This window comes from Castor canadensis, chromosome 3 (assembly GCF_047511655.1).
Source record: "Castor canadensis chromosome 3, mCasCan1.hap1v2, whole genome shotgun sequence".
Taxonomy (NCBI): domain Eukaryota; kingdom Metazoa; phylum Chordata; class Mammalia; order Rodentia; family Castoridae; genus Castor; species Castor canadensis.
In genome coordinates, this window is record NC_133388.1 from 189,311,579 (window position 1) to 189,338,740 (window position 27,162).

A 27,162-nucleotide genomic window follows, 5' to 3' on the forward strand; every position below is an offset into this window, starting at 1 on the left:
TTTGGAGGGAGTATAGTCTAGCCAACACCTTCAAGCCTCCTGAACTATGAGAGAATAAATATTCTTGTTTTAAGTCAGCCAGGTATAATTCCAAAGTATCCAGATATAATTGTATCTGTTAAGTCATGTTTATGGTGATTTGTTATGGCTGTCTTTGGAAACAAATATGGCCGCCAATAACCTTTGAGTCATTTTCAGACACTATTTTCAGATTTTTGCAACCAAGTCAGGGAGCTGAGAAGTTATTGTGTCCTAAGGAATGAAGTGATCATGGTTAGAAAGAAGGTTACATGAAATGTATTGAAAGGACCATTCTTGCTCACATTTTTGAAGTCATAAAAATGAAAGTGCCACATTCTTAGAAGAATTTGGAAAAAGCTTCTAGACCTCCACTGGCTTCTTTCCATGGGAGAAAATAAATTTGGGATATGATAACTGTATAATAGCCATTTGCAACCTTTCTTGACCAAATGGGTTCCATATTAATGGTCAACATTTGCATGTGGTTTTTTCCTCACAGAAATCTATGCCCCATGGGATCAGCCAGACCATGGCCCTTGTGGATGGCTGGGACAGTATTTGTTCTATCCCTGTGCTGCTTCCAAGGCCAGACTTGGTCAGGTGTATTTTGAAGCTGTCACTTCCACCCTCCAGAGCTAACACTACTTTATTTAGTATACATAACCAGTATTTTGATCCTTCTCTGAGAAGGATTGTGTATGTCCCAATTGGTTCATAATTCAGGGGCAAAGAGGTGTTATAAATATCCGTGTTCTTCAAATTATTCTTAGAGAGAAACGGAGACTAAACCTTCATGACATGTCACACATCACTCAGAGGATAAACAAATTTCGTTCAAATTTCACCTCTGTATTGAATGACTCTGCAGCCTGGCTCAGATCAGGAGCATGATTTGGATGTCAGGAGAAAACACTAACAGCTATGGGATCATATTTAAGCCTCTTGTTTTGCTCTAGGTAACAATTTTCTCATCAGTAAAATTAGAGGATTGGATTAATCTCTAAATTCCTATTCCTCTTTAATAATCACTGATTCTAGGGCATAGAAGGAGCTTTACTGCCAACATCATCCATGACTCTGTGAGATGAATTTCACATGGTCAACGTCACAGTGAGAAGCCAAGTATGAATGACAGAGTCTGACCCCCTACTCCTTCACTGCACAGCAGATCCTGACTCTGTGCCTTTTCTTTCTCTTGCAAGTCATGGCAGGGACTCCAGCTATGTGATCCATAGCTGGAAAGGGTAGAAGAAAACAAAACAAGGGGAATCAGCAGTGGCTGATGAGGTAACTGTTCCCAATGACTGGGGGTGGTTGAGACCATGAATTATGGACCTAGACCAATTGGACTTGAATTCTCGTCTTGCTCCTTCCTAGCTATGTGACAAATTTCTAACCTCTTTGAACCTCAGTTTCTTATCTAAAGATGAGGATTTACAATAGTACCCAGTTCACAGGGTGGCTATGAGGCTTAGATGTGCTTAGAATTATAGCTGGCAAAAAAAACAAGCTTTCTTTGTAAGTTATTGCTATTGTACTTAATTCTTTGATACAAAGAATGGTTCTCTACTAAATATGACAACTTTATAATCACAAGGTAGGAGAAAAAAGAAGGTGCTTGGGACAAAGACAGATATAGAGGAGAAGAATCTGTTGTTCAGATTTAATTGTTCAAAAATATAAAGTGAACAATTGGGCTCAAGCAACCAGTTATTGTCAACATGGTTACCTATTTTGTGGATTCAAAAAGTGCTAGTTTCAATCACAAAGACATACCCAATTATCAGCACTGGTGCCTACCTAGTGAATACTTGTAACTGGCATTCAAAATGATGATCTTAACACAAAAGTAGTAGTCTTTCCTGGCATAATTTGTAGAATAAATGAGTCTCAGTATAGTTTAATATTTATGTTCTTTAATGCATTATTATTATTATTAATTTGGAAACTTATGATGGAGTTTATGTCTGTGATGGACGACTAACTGTTTTTGTCTGCTTGTTGTTTCATTCACAATTCTTTGGGACAAAAGGACCCTGTAGTTTTCAGAAACTTATTTCCCCTACTTTCCACTTCAACCAAGTAACTCTAATGGAGTCATAGTACTTTATGCCTTCATCCACCCACTCTAACAGGAGGAAATATGGCTGAGGGTTCAGCCAGTAGTAGCCAATATTCTCCATGCCATAGAGATTGTCCAGGGTATGAATACATGACCAAGTTGGGCCAATATGTGATTCCCTGGGAATGTTGAAACTGTCTTCCATGAAGGCTAAGTGGACAGAGACAAGAAGAAGACATAACCCTGGGGCTGTTAGCATACACATCTTCATCAGTAGGGAAAATGTCAGCTGAGAGAGTGAAATCATGATGGAAAGAGAAGAGAGAGAAATGACAAAAACAGTAAACTCAGAAAGTCCTCACCCTTTGTTCCACAGATTCCCACCTTTTCTAATGGGTAACTATATAAGCCACTACATTTTCCTCTTAGGATAAGGCAGTTTAAGCTTACTTTTTGATACTTATAGAATAAACACTTTGTCCATCCATTCATCTGTCCAGTCACCCATTCATCCATCCACTCTTTCACTAAGTTAGTATGTATGAAAAGCCAACCATGTGCCAGGCTGTGTTGTGTTCAGATACTGCAGAGGCATTCAATCTAGTGGGGGAGGCAGATAAGAAACAAATAGCTATTAGACACTCAGCAGTGTTGCAAAGACACTGAAGCAAGATCAAAAGGATAGAGACTGATGAGTGGGTATCAGGGAAGGTCACTCTCAGGACGGAACAGTAGACTGAGTCTCAAATGAAGTGAAGAAGCAAACTATATGAAGACATGGTAGAAGAGTTACTAGCCAAAGGAGAACACATGGCAAGATCACGTGTCTGTTGCATTAACTGATCTCACTCTGTGCTCATGCATAATGAGGAGTGCACAGAAGCACCTGCTCTGCAGGAGGAATCTGCTTAACATAGTGGCAGTAGTGTGAAAGCCCCACCCTAGATATTTCTGTGTTTGACTGAGGTATAAGGTATAAGGTATGTGAATGCCTGAGATCAATTTCCTCATAAGTGAAATGGAGGGAGGATACTGCCTTTTGTTAGGTCATTTATTCATTCATTCAGCAAATATTTATGGGGTACATCCTATATTTCAGGCATAGTGTTAGCCTCAAGGCGCTCATGGCCTAGAGAGGAAGAGGCAGTTTAAAAAGTATTTATATGTATATGCCAAGAATATGTAAATATATATGAATATTTATGATTTATTAGGTAAGTTATGAATCCTACCTAAGGGACATCCAACACAGGTGAGAGGAAATGGGAAGTGTCACTACCTCCATTTTTATGAGAATCAAGGAAAATGCCATGTGAAGTGCTCAGATCCTAGTAAACCCATGAAGGAAGATGGCTCTTTTTCTTGACTAACTTCAGAATCCAAGAAGCATGAAATTATCAAAGTCAATCTACCAGTCATAGTAACTGGGCTTATGTTTCTCAAACAAGTCCACATAAATCAAAATAGTTAAGACAATCTTTATAAAGCAAGACCTTTATAAGCAAATAGGAACTTGGGCTCCTACCAATAGCTGACTAAATAATTGTTTTTCCTACCTCCAACACAGCACCAGGATCTGTTAAATCACATTGGATATACCTCATTCACCATAAATGTATAGTCTATGCAATATGATGAACTTCAAATCTGACTCTGACAATTTAGAAATAATAAGTAAGATTGGAGCACTGTTGAATGCAGCCTTTTGTATTTTATTTTGTTTTGTTTTTTAATTGGCAGCCTTTTAAAGAAACTAATTATAAGGTTGCAAATGAACATCAGTACACATTAAACTAATGTATGCACATCTCACCAACCATTCTGTAATCACCTTGCTCTCCTGGACAAAGACACTGAATTCCCCTCTTGACAATTCACCAATCCTTCCTCCATATCTCTTCCTCTACCTCCAACTTGTTACCTCCACCTGAATGCTGTTCAAGTCCTGGATGAGGAAAATTGAATGGCTGACATAATTGACCTTGATTTTCTCTGAGGAAGATGAACCCGCAAACACCCAACAACTCTAAGCCTGAGAAATCACAGAATAGATTGTCATTTTACATTATGGGAAGAGTGGCTGGTTTTTGCAAGGGGCAAGACCAAATTGATGACCATATTTCACAGAGTCCCTTTTCCAAAACTGGAACACTCCATAACACTCCAGGAAAGCCAAAAAATGCATCTATTTGCTTCCTAATTAAAGTAGAAATGGTAAATCCAATGTCATATTTTGCATGTACAATAAACTACCTTTATTTATGGTTTTACTTTTTGCTTTTTCAGCTGCCTACAGTCAACTACAGTTCAAAAAATTAAATGAAAATTTCAGAAATAAGCAATTCATAAGTTTAAAATCATATTCCATTCTAAATAGTGTGATGAAATCTTTCACCATCTCACTCAGTTCTACTTGGGAAGTGAATCATCCCTTTGCTCAGTGTATCCGTACTGTATGTGCTACCCACACATTAGTTACGTTGCCATCTCAATTATCAGATCAACTGTTGCTATATCATGGTGCTTGTGTCCAAGTAGCCCTTATCTTACTTCATAATGGCTCGAAAACACAAGAATGGTGATGCTGGCATTTTGGATATGCAAATGAGAAGCTGTAAAGTGCTTACTTTATATGCAAAGGTGAAAGTACAGACATAGCTAGATAGAGACCACATTCATATGGCTTTTATTACAGTAAATTATTATAATTGTTCTATTTTATTACTGGTTATTATTGTTAATCCCTGACTTGTATTTAATTCACAAATTAAAGTTTGTCATAGGTAGGTATGTACAAGAAAAAAACCAGGATACATTGTTTTCTGTATAGGTTTTAATCATTGAATGAGGTCTTGGGATGCATCCTCCACAGATTAGGGGGAACTACTGTATGTTCCTATTTGGTTTCATTCTGTTCATGTCTATGCAGAAAAGGTTCTAAAAATAGCTTTAATAATTCACTTGCATTATCAACATGTGCATGATTTAAGACCTGTTGGTCACCAAAGAATGAGAACAAAGAACACCTTGTTGGGTGTCTTGAGACAGGCATTACACAATCTCTGGTGCTCATGGGCTGTGCGATATGGGGCAAGCATGTCTTCTTGGGGTCCTTAGTTTATACAAAAATAAGTAGAAAGATCTTTGGGATAACTTCCCATTCTGCCTCTGTGAGCCACTAGTTACTACATGTTCTCTAGAAATATCCTTTTAACCTATCACTGTCATTCATCCGGCTGTCCTTCACAGTCTTTTCAAATGCCAAACAGGGTCCTGGGAAGAAACTCTGAGCCCATTTGAAAAGACATGGAGAGAAAGCCTGATTTCTATTTCTGCCTCAGAGTTGACGGGTGCTGTTGGCAAGTGCTTCTTCCAAATGAGACTGTGTATGGAAGGAGCACCGTGGAAACCACTCAGAAGAACTGGACTTGAGCAGTGGCATTCAAAGCCAATCCCCTGCAAGCAGTTCAGGCTCCTGTCACCTGCTCTGTCTTGATTCTGTCAGCTCCAGAAGAAGAGCAGTTGGCCTTTGTGTCCAGATGACTAATGGTGAGCCCTCAGGAGGGTTTTGACAATAATGGAGTGTGAAAAAATAAATATATATTATATATTTGTGCATAGTCTCTATATCACACATATTTATAATTTTTTTTACTTATAAATATGTTTAGAACTTAGTCTGGAGGAGACATTCAGTAAGTAAGCTCTGTCATGATTTCTATTAATTGACCTTGATTAAATTCATATGAATATGGCAGAGGAATAAGTGGTCAGCTACAACAGTGAGCCCCAAAGACTCTATCATGTGATCATCATGGCCGTTCAGGGGCTATCCACCACCCAGTACCAGACCCTCTGCCCCAACACAGTTGTGGGAAGAAGGGGATTCATAACAAGAAACTTACCTGGCTGCTGCCTCTAGCTGTTCTTTCCTATAAGGAGAAAAGGGAGGTAAAAAATAAACAAAGTGTAAGTTACGGGGAACATCTAAATCCCTCTCCAAAGTTTTCCCCAAAGCTTCCTTTTGAGGGTAAGTAGAGCAGTTGGAGCAGAGAAAAGCCCAGAAATGAGACGGTCAATGTGGAGGGGAAGCAGTAAATGAGGTGGGTCTCTCCAGCCAGATCCAAGATTCCTGCTGCAACCATTCAGCTCTTTACTCTCAAGTTCTTCTCCTCTGTTCATTTGCTTATTTACTCATTCAGACAATAATTGCTGAGCACTGAATCTTCCCCAGGCCTCATGTTGGACTCAGAAGATTTGTTTAGTGGAGGAGACAGATCAAGAAACCAGGAATGTCATAATGCAGCAGCTACAGAGTCCACCACTGTCATCATCATCATCGTCACCCCCACTAACACTTATCAAGCAAAAGCTATTTCATCCCTCCTTTTCTATCATCAGATACTATTTTAAGAGCTTTTGATGAATTAACCCCTTTAATTTTCATAACAACCCTACAAGGTAAGTGCAATCATCACCCCATTTCTCTGATGAGAAAACTGAGGCATAGAGTAGCTAAATCAATTGCCTAAGGTCTCAGGAGGCAGCAGAGTCCAGATCCAAACTTGGGCCTCTGACTCCCAAGCCCACATTATAACACAAGTGCAGCACGTACACTTTGCATATACTCATCATTCTGAGCTTTTACTCAGGCTCTGCTTAGAGTCCCTTTTCTCCTTATGGAACAGTCTCACTTATCCAGGAAGTCCAGTTTGGGTGGGGAACCCATTCCAGACGGGAGTTTTAGCCCTGTGGTCACTAACGGTGATTTTCCAAGACTATCATTTGGGAACTCAGTGTCTTCCTTTCCCCCTTCATCAATATATCCTTCTAACCCGGACTCAACTAGTATAGACTGAATACTTGCTGTGGGCTAGGTGCTAGGAAAGCTACTTTCAATCTCACAACACAATCTTCAGAAATGGGTATTATTATTCTAACAACCCTTGTTTCATGTTTATCTGATTTTCTCCCCAAATAACTGCTTCTTTCCAGAGATACAATGGGAAGAGCATGGGATTGGAAGGAGAACTGTGTTCCAATCTTTGCTCCAGCACAAGCTACCTGGGTCACATTAGGGAAGCTAATTAGTAGTCTCACTGATGCTCTGATTTTTTTACCTATAAAATGGAGTTATGAAAAGTGCAGTTCCTCCTACTTATCTTCTAGAACATTCTAAATATTAAGCAAGATACTATATATGAAAGCAGATCCAATGCTCTCTGGCAACAAGGAATAATTAGTGGATATGACCGCCACTCTCCCTTTCTAATAATCTTGATTAGTCACAGAAGGAGTAAGTCATGGTTGCACAATGAGCTAATTGTTCTTGCTCAAGTAGCTTCTACTTCCTAGGCCTCCATCTCCTCATTTCCACTTTAATTCTTAACAATTTCAGAGCTCGGCTGCTCATACATGTTCATGTCTACTCAAATTAAATTAAAATTTTTCTCAGCTGCACTAGTAATAGTTAAAAGGCTTAGTAGTCATATGTGGCCAGTGGCTACCATATTGGACAGACCAGCTACTGACTACGGGAAGTCAGACAAAATTTCACCATCACTTTTAGGGAACCAATCAGAGAGCATGCTTTTCTGTTCACAGAAACTAGTGTCTTTTAACATCGACCCTCATCCCTGCTTGCATATAACAATGTGTAATAATCCCCTGACCCCTGTATCTTCCTGTACTTTCTCAGATTTCTACCAACCTCTTTCACCCAATCTACAGTTTCCACTGACTAACAAATCAGAAGATCTGGCTGGGTCCCAGTCATACCCAACTCAATATGTGCCTTACAAATTCCTGAACTTTTAAGGGGTCTCAATTTCTTATATACTGAGTTGGCTTGAAATTCTCTTTGATTCTTTATAATTTAAAATAAGTGGTTAAAATGAGAAAATAAAAACAGAACATCATCATCCATCATTGCTAGCACATTTCTAAAAATAAACAAAGGACTACACTGAGCTCATTGAGTTGGGCTACACAATCCCAGCCTTCAAAATTTTTAGTAGAAATATAAAATGGTCTAGCCACTATGGAACACAGTCTGGTGGTTCCTCAAAAAGTTAGGCATTTGGGCTCTTAGAATGGCTCAATCAGTAAGCACGCACACTTGCACACTTGCCTAGCAAGCTTGAGGCTCTGAGTTCAAATCCCAATGTTGTCAAAAAAAAGATAAAAAACTTAGACATGGAGTTATCAGTTCTGCTTGAAAGTATATATACCAAATAAATGTCCACACAACAACATGTGTCTGAATGTTCCTAGCAGCATTATTCACAGGAGCTCAAAAATGGAAAGAGCCCAAATGTCTATCAAGTAATAAATGGATAAACACAATATGGCATATACAATTGGATTTTATTTAACTATAAGAAGTTCTGATACCCACTACAACATGGGCGGGTTTCTTACATAAGAGGCAATGTAATATATGATTTTGTAACTATATGAAATGTTCTGAATAGGTAGAACAGAGACAGAAGAAAAATTAGTGGTTGCAGGGGTTGGGAGAAAGAAGAAACCAGGCTATGTGGATTAAATTTTAAAAAAAAAGTTAAAGTCAAGATTATCTGCTAATGGGTACAGGATTTTTTTCTGGCATAATAAAATTGTTCTGGAATTACAGAATGGTAAATGATGCCCAATTTTGGGAACATTCTCAAAATCAGCAAATTGTCTACTTTAAGAGAGTTCATGTCATGGTATGTAAAATCCTCAGTATGGGTCGTGAAAAGTACCTCAAAAGTTGTTATTAAAAGTAAACAAAAGGCAAAAGTCCTTTTGGAGGCAGGTGAGGACCTATTTTGCTAACATAAAGTATGGGTTGGAATTCAAGGGCATTCTTTTCCCAGGGGACTGCCTTGTTTCAGAATGGTTGCTAAGTGAATTTCTCTAGTGACTTTGTACTTTTGTCCTTGAAAAAAAGAAAGAAATGTTCTTAGTTTAAAAGCCATTCCCATATCACAGCAGCTGTCTGCAGCACAATGTAGCCCTCCAAGTCCCTGACAGCTAGGACAATGCCTTATTTATAGTAAATCAACCCAAAAGAATAGGTCCATTGCCAAGGCCTTGGAATGCATAGCAAATGAAAATCATCTTGGTTCTGCATATACTCTTGTTTTTGAGGTTACTCTGTTCTCTTAAGGGAAATCACTTGCCCATTCTAGGAAAACTCTGCTTTATGCTACCCTAAACCCTAAACAACTCCAACAATAATAGAATTTTAGTAGTAAAAGAAACTATATAGGTAATATTCTGAGAAATTAAGTCTAATTACAAGTCAGAAGACACAGCGAGTAAACCCAAACTTATCATTCATCTCTTGGAGATTTGATTCCTCATCTCCCCAACCCTTCCATAAATAATTGGTACCTTTTGCTTATTCTTATTGCTTTTACCTTGACCTAAGCTCTTGTTTACTCTTACTCTGAGCCTTGAAATCATTTGCAACCTGACCTTCTTGCCTTGGCTCTTAAGCCTATCACATCTGTCCTCTCTGCCTTCCCTCCTGTCACCCTGGAACTCAGATATGATTGTATCATTTGCTGGCACCTATGGCTTCTCATTGCTTCCCGGATCAAAGCTAGATTCCTTTGTAAGCCACATGTGACACCCCCTCCCATGGTCTGACCCAGTGCTTAGCACATACAAGAGGCTCAAAAATATTGGCAGACTAAAGACCTTAACTAGAAAGTGGCTCAAGGCATTAGGTCCTCTTGAGAAGTGAAAGCACAATAGCAGGTCAGGTGGGGAGATTGGTAGGGCCTGATCTTGTAGGTTCTAAAGGTCATGGTCAGGTTTCAGACTTTTATCTCTTTTTCATAGTCACTCACTGGAATGTTTTATACAGGGAAATGGGTCAGTAGAACCCAAATCTCTTCTATTTCCTTAAGTAGTTAATACAATCTGAAAATGAGTAGAAGGCTAACTTGCACCAGTGCTCAGAGACTGGTTGCAGATCCTGTACTGAGCATGTGAGAGTGGGCTGGAGATGGAGGAGCCAGTTGTCTACTATTTGGACATACTGTGGTCCACGGAAACGATAGAAACTTGGTGGGAACATGTCTCAGAGCCGATCCAGTCCCCAGGAACAAGCTAAATCTCCCTCTGTTTTTACTTCCAAGTCAAGGATTCTAGGAGTCCAGCATCTACCCATAGACCTAAAAACATCTGAACTTCAGGACTACAGCATCTAAAACCTGGGAACGAACAGTCAGCTTAGAGGCCTAGCCAGTGAGAAGACCATAGACTTTGGTGGCCTCTAAATGTGGCTGACATTGGCCTTAATATCTAACATTTCTGAACCTCCGCTTACTAATCTGTGAGTACAGCCTGAACAGAACATTCAGCCTATCTCCTAGGGTGCACCATGAGCCTTTGTGTCAGAATGACTCTGGGGCTCCTGCTCAAGATGGTTTTACCACCACACTGCCATCAGAATCGCTGAAGGTGGATGTTGACTCTGCATTTTCAAAATTCTTTTAAAATTATTTTTTAATTCCAATTACAAAATTTATTTTATTCTAAAATAAAAATTGAATAAAATTAATTTTGTTTGATGTACAGATCTAGGATGGTTAATGCATGAATAAGCTCAACACCACAATCATCAGGACATGCAATAGTTCCAACACCATGAAAGAACTCCACCTTATCATCTTTATATTTGAGAACCTCTGATTTATCTCATAGGGCATCTGTGAGAATTAAAAGAAACATGAACTTGGAACACACTGGACACCCACTGCATGTTAACTTCCCTTTCTCCTTTCCTTCATGGGAAGGAGTTAGTTTTTCCAAGGACTTTAATTCCAATTCTGGACTCTGAGAACACAATACACCATTGCTGGGTCTCTAGAGGACTCCTCTGTCTTTCTCCTTTACCCCCCTCCCCCTTTCCTGAAGCCAAGAGTGGTCTGTGGCAACAGAACACAGCCAAGTGGGGAAGCTCCCAAGATTGGCAGAGTGGTTGATTGTGCTGGCTTCCACCTCCTTTGCCCTCCTACATGGACAGACCTTTTCTTATCATCAGATATTTTACACTGTCCAGCTGGTAACCTCTAGTCATGCACTGGAATTATCTGGGGTACTTAAAAAATTCCTGATGCGTGGCTCCCCGTCCTGAGGAGTCTGACTTAATTAGCCTGGAATATGGCCGAGGCATAGGGGCTTACAAGCACCCAGGTAATGCTAATGTGCAACCTCCATGTTGAGAATCAATCCTCATTGACCTGAAAGACGTCCTCCAGTAAACCGTGAGGCCTCTACACAGATACAGACCATAAAAGGATGGTTAGTGACACTGTGAGCATTCACAGAAGCAGCACTTGCCTGAAGAATGGAAAGGAGACCACTGATTCATAAAATCTCCAGGTCGCCACAAGGTCGATCCTGTTGGGGTTAGTAGCATAATATCTCCAGGCAGCCTGAAGAGAAGAAGGGCAGGAATGGTATGGGATCACCTGAAATTTCACACAGAATTCTGTGACATGAAAACAACTTTCAAGAGTTTGAATGTGCATTGAGCCAATATTCAAAGGTAGCTCGTTTGGGAAGAAGGAGGGTATAAAATTCCTGAAAGGAACAGGGGCTCTTCTTTCCAGAATGTTCCTTGAGGCTTCTCAGTCAACTAGGAAACAAATAGTCTTTGGTGTCATTTTTGGGTGCAAGAGAGAGTCTGGGAAATGAGGTTTTGAGCCTAAGATGATAGAACTTCTTTGGTGCTCTGATGGTTTGGGGCTTGGAGGAATGATGGAGCTGCCTTTGGAGATTGGAAATAGCCTAAAACTCTCACTATGTAAGATGCCATCACGTGCCGTGCTGGGTCAGGCCCATAGGCCTGGACACGAGTTCACAAGAGGGTAGCCGTACCTATTCAGGTAGCTCTAGCTGGGCCACTTTATTTTCCTATTGCTGTGTCCCTGCGCTCCCAACAGCCCATCAAATCACGAGGCAAGAGCTCTCTCTGAGGTGTAAGAGAGACACTTCTATCTACCTTATCCCCCTCACTATGCTTCCCTTAGCTAATGGTGGGGGCAGTGATGGTGATGGAAAGAGGACAGGTGACCAACACCTGATCCATGATTGGTCTACTAGTCTATGACTGGTCCATGATTGTCTACAGCAGGACTAATATGTAAAGTGGTTTAGTATTTTGCACATGTAAGGCATCTTTTTCTCTCTTGGCTTGGGGGTTCTTCACCATTGGCAGACATTAGTTAAGTGATAAGCCCTGGACTGTCAGCTGCCTCTTTCCTGTGGGTCCCTAGGTCAAGCCTGGAGTGGGAAGTAGATTGAGAAGGAAGCTGAGTGCAACAGGGCTAAGACAAATTCTTTACCCCAACATTATCAATAAAAAAGCTGATAATGTTGGGATCACCCCTGAGTCTTGGATCTACTTCTTGCTTGGCTTAGACTTTGGTGGAAGAGTGAAGACTCTTATCTTCAGAACACACAGAAATCACACAGATAACCATGGCAGTGTCCATAGTCTCCTACAAGTGAGCATGCACAAGCCAGCACACTCCTGCCTGGGGATGTGGATACACACACACACAGACACACACAGATGCACACACATCATCCTGGGTCCCATCCCAGTTCATCCCCAAGAAGACAGACCTGGATGAGCTCCGCGGCCGGCTTCCTCCTTTTCTCAAAGTGCTTCTGACGATGCTGTTCCTGCACCTTGAGTGCTAGCCCCGACCCCAGGATGCCCTGCAGGGAGAAGTCAGACCCAAGGTCAGCCAAACCCCAGCACTTAGTCCCAATGCTGGGGTAGTGGATATTGTAGTGCTCAATGGCACAGTGAGGCCCTGCAACGACAATAAAGGGGAGAAGGGGGAAAGACCCCTTCCTTCTCCTGGAGAGAGTTGGGAGCTTGGTTAAATGGAACAAGCCTGAATCTGGGAAGGACTGGCTTCCCACCCAGGGTGCCATGGTCTCACTTTGAGACCCTGGCAACCTTCTTATCTGTGCTGTATCTTAGTTTCTTCCAGGGGCCATTGGATAATAGCATCTATTTGACAACTAGTTTAAGAAAATGGCGAGATAACACATAGAAACTGCTTAAGGGTTATATGGCATAGAATAGATGCATAATAAATGCTAACTGAATTTTAAAATTATTTTAGCTGCTTGGGTCATGTATGATAGGTACAATGTCTCAGACTTGGATGCACAAGTGAATTAAATGTCTAGAAGCATGCACTTTTCCAGATAAGTAGAACTTAGATATTATGCAGTAGCCCCAAACCCCTGACTTGTTTCATAAATGAGAAAACTAAGTTTCAGGAAGGTCATATTCAGGGGCAAATAGCTTGGGAAAGCAATAGACAAGGTGGGCCTGACAATGATGGAGGATGAAGGGGCAACAGAGGGATTGTGACTTAAGAATGTTATTTCCAAGGTAAAGAGTGATGCTTTAGAAGTGGTCAGAATGGGGATTCCTGACTCCACAGCAAAGGAACATTTATTAACCTTAATTAAGCCTCAGTTTTCTCATCTGGAAAATGGAGGTAAATATAGCATTAAATGCATAGTGTTGTCATTGTGATTAAATGAGAAAATGTAGATAAAATATTTGACATGATTCAGGCACACAGATCCAAAAATTACCATCCATTTTTTAGTGTCATTATTACATTTCTGTATATGGACTTGGAGAAGTTGTTCCTTACCATATGCTAAGGTTTACTCTTGAGAGAAACTGATTTTACATATGAACCAGTAAATTACAAGGAAAAGTTGGTGAGCTCACCTAAGTGCAGAACATGCCCTGTACAAGGTTCTGGAAATACATGAAGACGGAATCCCAGTCCTCAACAATCTTAATCCTCAAGGGAGGCAGAGATGGAAACCTGTAATCTCAGTATGGAGTCACAAGTGCCTTTATATAGTTATGCCCAGAAGAGGGAGTGACTGACTCTGCCTGAAGAAGGCAGCATTGAAACTGGGTCTTAGAAGATGAGAGAATGTTTGGAAGGATCAATCCTGACACAAGAAAGGAGCACCAGCCACAGAAGTCAGTCAGGACCACCCTGTGTAAGAGAATAACTGGTAAAGTGGCAGGGTATAGAATTTCAGGTGCAAAAGGTTGAAAGTTGAGGCTGGAAATCTGAGCTGGGGCCAGGCAGTGAGGGGTCCTGCATGTCACATGTGAAAGATACTTACCGCTGGAAGGGCAAAAAAGGAGACACCAATTAAAGAAAAGGTGGCAGCAATCAGACGGCCTTCCCAGGTTTTGGGTGTCTTGTCTCCATAGCCAATGGTGGCCAGTGTGATCTGAAGAGAGGAGAGTTCAGAAACGGGGCTCCCCATGTAGGAGACATCAGTGACATGTCAACTGGGCTCTACTCTAAGCCTCTTTACCTGCTTGGTGCCACTCCCACTTATAACAAGATTCCCATGGAAGAAAAGGCACCAGTTACTGAGTAACTTACATGGGAGCCTCCTGACCACAAGCTATTTCTACTACAGCCCATCTGTCAGCAAATATTTCAATAATACCAAATAGTATATGTGTATTAGTGTATACACATACAGTTGACCCTCTGCATCTGTGGATTCCACATCTCTGGATTCAACCAACTTTGTAAAAATTTTTGAAAAAAAAACAATAAAATCTAATAATACAACAAAATATAATGTAAATAAGAACGAAAATATAACAACTATTTACACAGCACTTACTTTGCATTAGGTATTAGAAGAAATCTATAGATGATTTAAGCATGTAAGAAAATGTGTGTAAGTTGTATGCAAATACCACACCATTTTAAATAAGGGACTTGAGCAACTGCAGATTTTGATATCTTTAGGAGGGGGGATGTCTCTAAACTAATCCCCTGTGGATAACTTGGCAATACTGTATTTGTGAATGTGTGTTTTTTTATATAGCCATGTTTATAAATAATGGTTGTTGTGAGTGTATTTGTATATATTGAGCATATATGCATGCATGTCTCTCTGTGTATGTGTTTGCTATAGAGTGTGTAGTATATTCCAGTGTGCTTACAAGTTTATGTTATCAGTACACATGAACGTGTGCACTGTGTCTGCATATGGAGAACAGGAAACAGAACATGTAACACTGTGACCTCTGGAGCCCAATTCTGTGCTCAGATCTCAAAACAAACCCTCTCGTGGAGGAGAGATCTTAATTATATTAATTAGTTTCTTCTTGCCTTAACTTCCCCTTTTTCAAAAGAGGCTAATAGTAGGAGTTTGAGCTTAACTACACTAGTAAGTGTAATAATCTCAGTGCAGTGCTCTGGAGCAGAGTATGATTCATTAAATACCAGCTTTGATACCTAGTGGGTGTGGGGCTGTGAGGTCTGTGTACTTGTGTGCCTCTTCCACTGTGTCTGTATTCTCATTCATGGCTTGGCTGATAATAGCCTATGACTAATAAGGTCAGATCCCTAAATGACCATGTAATGAGACTGGGCTGAGTCCTGTCTTATAAATATTATCAAAAAGTCCATAATGAATACATGCTCTATTGGTGGAAGTTTCCTGATGGAAGAGGTCTAGCTCTCCTTTGACTGCAGAATGCAACTTCCTGTTTGTACCAATGCCATGCCATTTGCCTCTCTCTGCATCTATCAGTCAGTACCCATGGGGTTGGCCTTCAGGGAGGTGACTTACCAGGCCCCACCATAGGGCATCTGCATAGGTCTCAAACTCTTCTTTCATCTCCTCTCCTTTTGCATCTACTTCTGGAACATCTTTCTCAACCAGGTAGACAAGAAATGAAGAAAGGATGAGAGTCAGGAAACCAATGTACCAGGCAGTGATGAGTTCCTGGAAGAGTCAACAGTGGATGAGGGGAGTAAGTTGTCATTGACCTTCCCTGCAGCATCACACGTACACCGTGGATTATTAAGAGATGGTATAATGGTCATCAGTAGGAAGTGAAAATGGGTCCCAATTATGTGCTTTGCAGTCATTTAAAGGGCTGTTCAAGGTAATTCTGACTTTATACAATTTTTGCCAGCAACTCTGTAGGCAGAACCCATCTCCTTCAAAGCTGGGGAAGTGATGGAGCAAATGTCTTCCTGCCCCTTAAATCAACTCTACAAGATGTGCCAGGCACACCTCTCTTGCCTTGGTGATGTAAGGTCTCAGTTTCCAGATAGATGAGGCCAACCCAGCACACCTCAGAGACTGTGAAAGCAAGACATTAACTTTTTCATCATTTTGTTTTTTAAAAATTTATTTTTTATTAGCACATATTAATTGTACAAAGGAATTTCACTGTGATATTTCTATAAATACACATCATGTACTTTGATCAAATTCATTCCTCTATTACTCTTCTTATCTCTCCTCCCCTCTTTTAAAAAATTTTAATAGCTTCATTATTCCACTTTCATACATGTGTATGAACTACTTTGGTCACATTTACCTGCCCACCCCCCTTTTCACCCTCTGTTTTTGTGCAAGGTGGTAAAAGCCCTAGGCTTATTTGTTCTGGGAGCTGAGGCTCGTCTGACTAGTAAAACATCAACTTTAAAAGCATAACCCCATTAGACTCTCTCAAAGGAGTCAAGTATAGAACTTGGCCAAGAGTGCAATGAACACTCATGGCAGGTGTCTGTTTACAGGTCCCTTGGCAGCCCCAGTTTTCAAGGGTACACTCAACTACACCGTGGAATGTAGTGAGAGTTCTATAAATCTGGGCATAGGAGCAGAGCCCAGAGCTCTGCTCCAGAGCCTTTTCCCACATTGGGGAAGACTCCCTGCCAACACTGTGGGTTCTGGCTGCAGTGTGAACCTGTCTTTCCACAGGAATTACATAACAAGCACAGAGCAGTTGCTGATCATTACATGGTGAATAGTAAGGAAACCCTGAGGAATTTTCTGGTCTGCAGCAGGGCAGGACAAGAAACTAGACCAGTGGTTTCAGGCATCCATTTCTACTTTGCATCTTCTAGGTGGCATGGAGTCAGGGTTATGCCTGAGCCTGAGAGGGCATTGTGATAGAGCAAGAAAGAACGCTGGAAAAGAAGCTATAATCTCACCTATTCTTGTGGTCAGAGTTAACATGGACAGGAAATAAAACATTTATGGAAAAAAACTACATTATGAAGTGAAAGATTCTCAGGCATCTGATGTTTTTATTGAGTTTCATTTATATAGCCATATATTGCATAATTAATCTCTGCTTAACAAAGGACTGAAGATATGACAGAGGTATCACAAGATTATATTACCATAAGATGTCATAACCATCTTATCAGTACATGCAGTGATGTTTGCATGACAAAAATAACCTAATGACACATTCCTCTGTACGTACCCCCATTATTAAGCAGTGCATGGCTGTATATTTATTTGTGTGGTCTGTAAAGAACATATTCAGAATAATAGATCTTCCTGTTAAAGAGCACTACTACTTCCTAGGTGCTAAAATGTACTTTTTTATGTGAACAGCCAGAAGGTTTCTCATTTTCTATTGAGGAAGCTCATGAAAATGCAGTGACATCATTAAAGTCTTACAGTTGAAAGAGGATAGAGCTCAATTTTGCACCAAGTTGCAGTGGAACCTCTAAGTGCATATTTATTTTACTGTAAGATGTTGTCTTACAGGAAACACTCCCCAGAATATTTGGATATGACTCTGAGATATAAGAACCAGAAACTAGCTATGTGGGCAAGTTCTGGGGCTGTCAGATGGAGGTGGCATGGGCATGTCAACACAAGGGAAAGCTCTGAGTTCCTAAATGTCAGATTGCTCAAGTTCACAGCCTTAGGTTAAGCTCCCCAGAAGCAAAGCCTGAAACAGGAATTTATGAATGTGTGATTTATCTGCATGGGATGATCCACAGGGTGGTCATAGGGTTTCCAGTAAAGGGTTACCCACCACAGTTGGCATAAGAAGAGACTCACTCAGTGAGGGAAACCTTCAATTTCTACCCCTAAAGAACACCTGTCCCAGGGGCCCCTCCCTCTGCTTTCTCCTGCACTGGCTTCCCAGAGGTGCTTCTCCACCTGAACTGAGACAGCATAAGCTCATTCCTCAGGGTCTAGCTAAAATATCTAGGTCGAAACAGTGGTTCCAAAGGCTTGGATTAGCAATAGGATGGAAATACTGGGAGTACCATGAAGCCTGAGAGACTAGATTTTGTTTGTTTGAGTTCCACATCTGCTCAACCACTTGACAGTCTGGAAGGAGACAAGACTGAGTCTATCCTTTCTATTTTCTGCTTTGTCTTGGAGAGGTGAGCACCACCACAGGCAGCAGAAAGCACGAACTTGGACTTTGGAACTGCACTGCCTAGGAAGTAACTTGGACAAGTTACTTCTTTCCCCATCTGCCTCCCTAACAGTGTTATGAGGTAACAATAGGACCAAACTTACAGTCTGTGTCACTAGCACTAATTTCCAGGCATTGTGCTTTGGGGTTTACCTAATGGCAACCACTTAATAATTTCTATGACTGGTATGTTTTAAGTGCTCTTCGAGTATCAATTCACTTCACGTGAACCTCATACCAACCTCATGAGGGATTGTCATTCCCATTTCACAAACTTAACAACCAAAAAAAGACCCAACTTAGAACACCTTGCACCCAAAGAGACTACAAAGATATCCTCACAGTCACACAGGTAGGGAGTTTGACCTCAAACCAGTCTGTGGGCCTCCCAAACCTTCCCCTCCCATCATATGCTGCCTTGCATAAGCTCATTCGCCCTCTCAAAAAACCTGGAGGTACAGACATTGTCATCTTTACTTTGGAAACTAAGAAACTGAGGGACAAAGAGAGATGAGTGACTTGGCCAAAGTAAGTGGCATATGGCAGAGTTGAGAACTAAGCCCAGGTCTGCTTGTTTGAATGCACCTCCCCTCTGAATGTACACATTCCTCTTCCTGTCTACCTTCTTGCCACCATCACGGTCATCGTCATCAGAGGTGGCAGGGGGACAATCCCCAGAGGCACTCTTAGGGAGGGGATGCCATGGAAGGGCCCAGGTAGGTGAGATGCCCACTGGCCTTGCGGCTTCTCCATGGCACTTACTTTGCTGTGGGCACAGATGGCGGAGCCCAGGAGCTTCCAGGTGCCACCCCTCCGGTCCATCCGCAGCATTCGCAGGATCTGCAGGAAGCGGAGGCTTCGCAGCGAGGTGGCCAGGACATTACCCTGGTTTCCCACGGCAACCACCGGCACGGAGGCCATCAGCACGAAGATGTCTGAGACGGACGGCAGAGAGAGGTGGAGAAGGGGGAGGTCGAGTGAGGCCGTGCAGACATCATGGCTGCTGTCTGTCAACAGAGGAATGTGTGCCAAGCAGGGGGCCACAGTCCGCTCTTGACAACAGACATGGATGGTGGAAGCAGTTTAGCTGTGATTGGATACAGGCCTATCAGACGCCAACACTGCTTCTAGATCCCAGAGTAGCGATTTTCTAAGAAGCCCCATGTAGTACTTGAGATTCACTCACAGGTGAACTGGAGAGAAGAAGGATTAGGGGCTACTCAGTCTAGGGGAGGCTTGATGATCAGACACTGTCTTAATGTGGGCTTCACTGAAAAGCATGAGCTGAGACAGGAACTTGGAGATAACTTATTAGGAGATTAACCAGGAGCATAAGTGATGGGAGAGAGAGACAAAAAGAAAAAAAAACAAAAACTCAGTGTAAGGGAGGTTTTAGAAAGGTCATTTCTAAAGGTACCTGTTGTCAGAGTACCTCCTAAGATCATCCATCTAGAAGATGGGGGACTGAATCATCATTCCTTTGACCTTTGTCCCCCGATGATTGGGTCACTCCTGGGGTTTTGATGCCCCCACAATTCTGAGGTGCACTGACCTACTGATCTCTCTGAGCTTTGGAGAAGGCCTAGGCTACATCGTGGAAAGATATGAGGCCCGTGATGTGAGCCACCACAGTAATGGCTGAAATCAAAGGTAGGTCAAGACATTTCTGAAAGGGCCAGCTGACTCTTGGGGTCCACAGTCTGGTATAGAAGAGAGGGGACCTTATCTGTTCTCTATTCCCTTTTGTGGTATCCAACACTCCCATCAATGGTCTCCCCACTAGCTTGCAGATGGTTAGCAAACAAAAGTGATCCCATGGTCAAATTAATTCAGTTTAGATATTACTTGTTTCAACAGGAGCTATTGGCTACTGCAGGATTTCTCAGTCTTTGTTAGGCTAATATGCCCTATTGATTCCAATTATACAAATGAAGTACAATCTTTCCCAACAGATTCCTTTTTTTTCCTCATTAAACTTTGTTTTAGAGGGTCTAAAAATTCTATAAATTTTTTGGTCTGCTCTTAAAAGTACTGATTTTCAAAATGAATGACTTAAAACTGCTACACACACAAAGTCCCAAATGGTTTACAAAACACTCTCGTTTCCTCCTGAAAGTTTTGTGATGCATTGCTTTTGTTACCCAGTGTTTTGCTGTTAAAGTGAGGGGAAAACTGAGATAGGAAGCGCTGAGACCTTTCTTCCCCCATTAGAGTAGCAGATTTTGGCCTTCTGAGCTTTCCAGGCAGACTTGGCATTCTTGCCAGCTCCAACAGCCTTCTTGTCCTCTGCTTTGATGACATCCACAGCAACTGCCTGCCTCATGTCATGAACAGCAAAATGGCCCAAAGGAAGGATGGTCTGAGAAGCTCTCAACACACAGGGGCTTGCCAGGAAACTCAGCAACCATAGCAGCATCGCCAGATTTCAGGAATTTGGGTCTACCTTCCAGCTTCTTACCAGCATAGCCAGCAATCCTTTCCTTCAGCTCAGCAAATTTACAAGCAAATGTAGTTGTGTGACAGTCCAGCACAGGGGAAGGGGCAGGGGCAGCACTGACTTGGCCCTGATGGTTCAGGATAATCACTTGAGCAGTAAGGTCATTGGTTTCCATTAGTGAGTCACTTTTGCTGTCACCAGCAACATTGCCACGAGGAACAACTTTGTTGGACATGTTCTTGACACTGAAGCCCACACTGTTTCTAGGCAGATCTTCACTTACAGCTTCATGGTACATTTCGACAGACTGTACTTCAGCATTGGTATTGGAGCAAAGGCAACCACCATGCTGGGTTTGAGAGCACCAGTCTCTACTCAGTCAATGGGGACAGTACCAAAACCACAAATTTTGTAAGCGTCCAGGAGGGCGGATGCAAAGGTTCATCAGTTGGATGAGTCAGCGATAGAATGTAATCCAGAGATTTAAATGGTTTGGTTCCATTGGCACTGCCATGTTTATGTGTGACTTTCCATCCCCTGAACCAAGACACGTTAACACTTGGCTGTGACATGTCCTCATTCCAACACTAAAGCTACACTCGAGTTGTAGCCAGTTTTCTCAATGTAGGTGCTGACTTGTACCTCTTTACTATAGAATCCATTTTGGTAACAAAATTTACTTGTTTCACATCCAGTATGTAAACCAGAATGACATGTTCAAGAGTTTGCCCATTCTTGGAAATATCAGCTTCAAGTTGACCAACACGAACAGGCAATGAGAACAACAGAGGAAGCCTTAGACATGCCTGTAATTGTGTTTTTTTATGAAGTCTCTGTCCTGGGGCATCAAGGACAATCATCTAATACTTAACATTCTCAAATTTTCAGAAGGAAATGTCAATGGTGACATCACAGTCATGCTCAGCTTTCAGTTTCTCCAAGACCCAGGCACACTTGAAGGAGCCTTTTCCCATCTCAGCCTCCTGCTCAAACTTTCCAATGACTCTTTTGTCAGTCCCACCAAACCTGTAGATCAGATGGCCAATAGAGCCATGATCACCACGTCCAATGTCAAGAATTGTCATGTAAATAATTTTGGTTTTGATTTAGGGATAGTTTTCATGACACCTGTGTTCTGACAGCAAACTTGTGAGCTAAAACCTCTAAAAACATTTTGACCCCAGAACTACTTTTTGCAAGAACATTAAGCTTCCAAGGGATACTCTTAAAAAAGTATTTGCTAAGCTCCTTAAGCCTTTTGACCCCTGGGAAGCTTCTGGAAGCATGTGTGGTTTATGGAGCACACAGTGTTGTCACGCTTCCACATGTTTGTATGTTCTTGTCTCTCAGCTTGGAATAGACTCCTCAATTCAGATCTAGGCATGTTTGCAAAAAATGATGATGCCTTTTCTTTTGTACCCAACAGTGTTCCATACATGCGTGAACTCTGGGAAAACTGAGGGGTCAAACATCTGGATGTTGGTAAGCTGTCATTACTGACCTTGCTTCTAAGTTTATTGGTGCAATCTGTTCACTTGTAATGTTTCTAGAATAAACAAAACAAAACCCTCATGAGTAGTAAGTGCTATCATCTATGATGCTCTGAGAGGATGGCAGATATGGCCCAGATTGACCCATCTACAACCAAAATGGCAGGGTCTGATGCTGTCTTGAATATGAAAACTATCATTTTCATGAACATGGTAACCACTCTTTGGTCAGCATACAAAGAGAAGCAACATTTTCAACAAAGGTCACACTATGGAAAAAACCAAGAAGAATAGAGCTAGAGATGTGACACCAGAAAAGAAGCCAGAGGAACAATGTGATGCTAAGGTCCAGTTTTATCTCTCCAAGGAAGGTAAGGAGGGGAGAGTGGCTTGGAGCCTTGTTACTGCAGTCCATCTTGGGGCAGTGGAGATGGATCTGTGGGAACATGACTGTCTTAGAGGGGTCCAGGTTCCATATATCAGGGTGTCTCAAACTGAGCAGGAAGCTCTTTGCATTGGGGCATAATCCATCACATACCCCCTTCCCTACTACACACACTCAGACACATCCACATACGTACAACATGCAGTTCATATTGGAGAGGTCACTCCAAAGAACAAAAAGAAGTCCGCTTAGAAGAGCTGCACTTGCAAAACACATGGAAGGAAAAAAGGAGAGAGGAAGGGAAGCAAAGTGGTCAGTAGACATCAAAAAGAAAGAAATATAGAAAAATAGTAACTAAGAAGTTCTTGAAAAATGTGCTTACAAATACATCATACTCACCCTTCTTGCATTCAAAACTCGGAGCAAAAACTATAAACCTAAGAAGTTCAACTTGTGCAGCAGATGGGAATAAGGCAGAGAGGTTCCAGTGGACAGAGAAAAGCAGTATCCTCACCCCTGGCTGCACAGAGGGAGAGAGATCTTGTATCTAGGGCACAGGACAAGACCCAGCTTTGCTGTGAGCTGGTATTGAGGCTTGGTTCTGATGTAACACTTCCCAGTGATTCAAAACTCCATGACTCCTTGCTTTGCTCATGGAGCATTGACCCTGTCACTACATAGAACTTAGTAGCATCTTTGGATGAGTACACATGGGTCAGCAAGAATGTCCCCCTGCTTTACTATCAAAACTGCCTGGGCTGGTATTGATGTACTCAGTCCTGGGGATCACTTTCAAAATGGAGGTGAGGAATGAGCAACATGTTCAGAGATGGACTATGGTGCTGAGAATAGGAAATGCCAGGTGCCCCTGAAGTCACTCAGCACATTTTCTTAGATAAGAGAGGACTTTTGGAGTGGAGAGGAGGAATAGAATGACATCTGAAGAGAGTCACAGGGACAAATACCTTGATAGATGGTGTGCATCTTGTGACTTGGAGTATGTAAGCAGACTGTGACTAACCACATTAAGTATGCCTCCACAGAGGACCAGAGACTCAGACAGGAGAAATGTAGTAAGTGACGCCAAAATGAAGCCATTGGATAACGTGATGCATTTCAACCAATGTCTTTGGAGGCCCTGTTTTTGGTCCTGTGATATAACAGTTTCCAGTGATTCAAAACTCCATTACTCATGGAGCATTGACCCTGTCACTACATAGAACTTAGTAGCAGTTTTGGATGGGTACACATGGGTCAGAAAGAATGTCCCTTGGTTTGCTATTAAAAATGCCTGTATCTAGAGGGAGGGATTCCAGTGACACTTCTCAGAAGCAGTGTGTAGATCAAGACACAAGCAACAAAGTGGTAAGGGGAGTGGGCCAAGAGTGCTGGATCATTCCACACCTGGGTGTTAGAATGCAATCTGTGGCTCACTACTTGTGTGACCAGAAAATGATTCAGTTCTGTGAACCTGCTTCTATCTCTGTAAAATAGGTATAACATGGTCCTATAGAAGTACTTTCTCAAGGAGCAGCTAACAATGGTATGACACCGCTCATCCCTTCTGGAAGACACAGGTAATGCTAGTGTCATGGAGACTGTGTGTGCTGCTAGTCTAGGGACGGTGGATGCTTCACACCTTGCAACCTGCTGGCTCTTTCATAACCTAATTGTTAACAATGAGCCCCAGTACCTAACCAGATGGTGGAATTTCAGCACCTGGAACTTGGTGCTCTTCAGACACATCTCTTTGCAGTTGATCAGAAACTGGGTGGACCCCGCAATCCCATATGATTTTCCAGAATGGCTGCTTAAAATGTTCTCAAAGAAAAAGTGCACCACAAAAGGAGAGTGAAACCACCACCAGACTCAGGAGACAGTGCTTACCTAACATACACAGGGGCTTCCTGGCAAACTTCAGCCGTCCCCGCCAGCCTTTGTATCTGCAGCAACATCCAGCGGCCCAGATCCTCAAGGCAAACTCAGCTCCAAAGATGAAAATAGCAAATGTCTCCTGCATGGAAGAGCATATGGAGAGGACCAATTAAGCAGGGACCATTTGTTGGTACAGGGGAGTTCTATTCTGAACATTTGAGGAAATGGGTTTCTGTTGTCACTGCTGCTGCTTTGGTGTTTGGTGTTGCTGGAGGAGGAGAGCAGAATGGTCACCTCCACTGATTTTGGAGCACTCCCATCTTCATTCTGATGTGCGAACTGTCCCTAATACACTTAAGCTTTGCAAAGTGACTCCTTGTTCTTTTTTTCTATGTTTTTGTCCCAATGGAACATTTGTTTTGTTTTAAAGTCCCTTGAATGTACCAAAATTCCCTAAGACGTGAAGTTGTTGAAAACATATTTTTAAACCTGTTGAAATCACCCTAAGAGGACTAAGGTAGAAAGGAGAAAAATAGAGGGATGAACCAGTTCGGCATATAATACACATATACATGGAAATGCCATAATGAAACTCTCTGTATAGGTATCTTAAACAAGCAAAAATGTTTTTTCAAAAACAGATGACAGGAAGGTAAAAGAAGTCCTGTCTGGGGGTTGATACACAGTGGGAGGGTGGAGAATATGAAGAAAAGGTATAGAAAGTGAATATGGTGGAAATATTATGTATTTATGTATGAAAATGGAAAATGAGACCTGTTAAAACTATTCTAAGAATGGGGGAGGAGGAATAAAGGAGAGTGATGGAGGGGGTGAATTTAGCTAAGATATATTATAAGCTCTTTTGTAAATGTTACAATGTACCCCCAGTACAACAATAATATGATAAAAAAGAAAAGTGACATATCAAAGAAATATAATCTAATCCTTCCCAGTGTCTGGTCTCTGATATTGCTAACTATGGCCAATAGTGACTAAGTATTGCTGCTGGGCTGGATAGCATCCCAAGAGTTTCACAGTATTATCCTTCATGGTTTACATTTTGACAAACCAAAGCAAAAGCAGGTTTTAGGATGGAGCATGGCTTTGGGTGAACTTTCAGAGGATTGGGCAGCTGTGTTTTATTATGCAGTATGCCTTGACCCCACCTGTGCCCATGGCTGGCCTGAACAAGTGAGGAAAAGCATGTTTTTTTTTCTTGAGTTTGGAGTTGACTGGAGACCCCAGGAAGGCATAGTCAGGTCAGGCCAAATATACCTAGGGGTAATGTCCTTTCCATCACTTTGGTGTCACCAGAGCTGCCCACCCAAGAGCATAATGCCAACAGCAAGCCAGCTTACCAGCAGCAGCAGCCAATCTCCAGACACAGTCTCGTACTCCTTGAAGGTGGTCAGCACAGCCAGAATCAAGCAGCCCAGGACAATCAGGAACCTGGGAGGAAGGAAAAAGGAGAGTGATGATGTTTTAGTCCTGGCTAGCTTCACAGGCAAAGATAGGGAAATGTGTCAGCCATGGTGAATGTGTCTTCCACTGGACATTGTCAAACAATTTATATGTTAACACAATCGGTCTTCATGACAACCTGAAAGTTGGAGAGGAATTATTGTTATCCTAGTTAAAAGGAAACAAGGCTAAGAGAGGCAAGCAAGGTAGAGGCTTTTACTTAATCAGTTAGCTAAAAGAAATAGTTATTTATAAGTCAAATTATACCTTTTGGTCCCAACCCTAGAGGTCTAGAGTCCCGAACAACCAAAAAGTTACCACAGGTTTTGAAAAATCAACAAGAATATAATCAAATTAACATGCCATGTATATATATGACTACAATTTAAACTATATGAAAATGTTCTTAGTTTGAAGAAAACATAAATTCATTTCATAGATGCATATTTTCAGTGAAAGCTTCTGTCTTCAAGTTAGGTTTGAGTATTATTCCTTTTACAGCTAGTGGCCAGTAAAGGAAACAACCTTTTTCAATTGGGGAATCTTGCTTTTGAAAAGCAAGGGTGCATCAATTTCATCAAACATACCCTGAAAGACCTAAAAGCATATATAAACGCCAATACAGTGGTTGTGGGAGACTTTAACACCCCATTATCATCAACAGATAGGTCATCCAAACAAAAAGTCAATAAAGAAATCCAAGATCTAAAATATGCAATAGATCAAATGGACCTAGAAGATGTCTACAGAACATTTCATCCAACTTCTACACAATATACATTCTTCTCGGCAGCTCATGGAACCTTCTCCAAAATAGATCATATCCTAGGGCACAAAGCAAGTCTCAGCAAATATAAGAAAATAGAAATTATACCGTGCATACTATCTGATCACAATGCAGTAAAACTAGAACTCAACAACAAAAGTAAAGACAAAAAATATGCAAACAGCTGGAAACTAAATAACTCATTACTTAATGAAGAATGGATCATCAATGAAATAAAAGAGGAAATTAAAAAATTCCTGGAAGTTAATGAAAATGAAAACACAACCTACTGGAACCTATGGGACACAGCTAAGGCAGTCTTGAGAGGAAAGTTTATAGCCATGAATGCATATGTTAAAAAGATTGAAAGAGCCCAAATCAATGACCTAATGATACAT

At 41.5% G+C, this 27,162-nt stretch overlaps 1 protein-coding gene and 1 pseudogene across 1 annotated transcript in view; both read right to left on the minus strand.

Annotated features, from left to right (window-relative positions):
• Window positions 1-27,162, minus strand: part of Kcnq3 (potassium voltage-gated channel subfamily Q member 3) — a 305,224-nt gene that overhangs the window by 21,290 nt on the left and 256,772 nt on the right. Inside the window, exons 2-9 of the mRNA XM_074069238.1 lie at window positions 25,896-25,986; window positions 24,550-24,676; window positions 19,113-19,285; window positions 15,740-15,895; window positions 14,264-14,374; window positions 12,713-12,808; window positions 11,423-11,517; window positions 5,989-6,015 (exon numbers count right to left, since the gene is read on the minus strand). Coding sequence (XP_073925339.1) covers window positions 5,989-6,015; window positions 11,423-11,517; window positions 12,713-12,808; window positions 14,264-14,374; window positions 15,740-15,895; window positions 19,113-19,285; window positions 24,550-24,676; window positions 25,896-25,986 — 876 coding nt within the window. The remainder of the gene's footprint in view (window positions 1-5,988; window positions 6,016-11,422; window positions 11,518-12,712; window positions 12,809-14,263; window positions 14,375-15,739; window positions 15,896-19,112; window positions 19,286-24,549; window positions 24,677-25,895; window positions 25,987-27,162) is intronic.
• Window positions 19,298-24,539, minus strand: LOC141421746 (elongation factor 1-alpha 1 pseudogene; annotated as a pseudogene).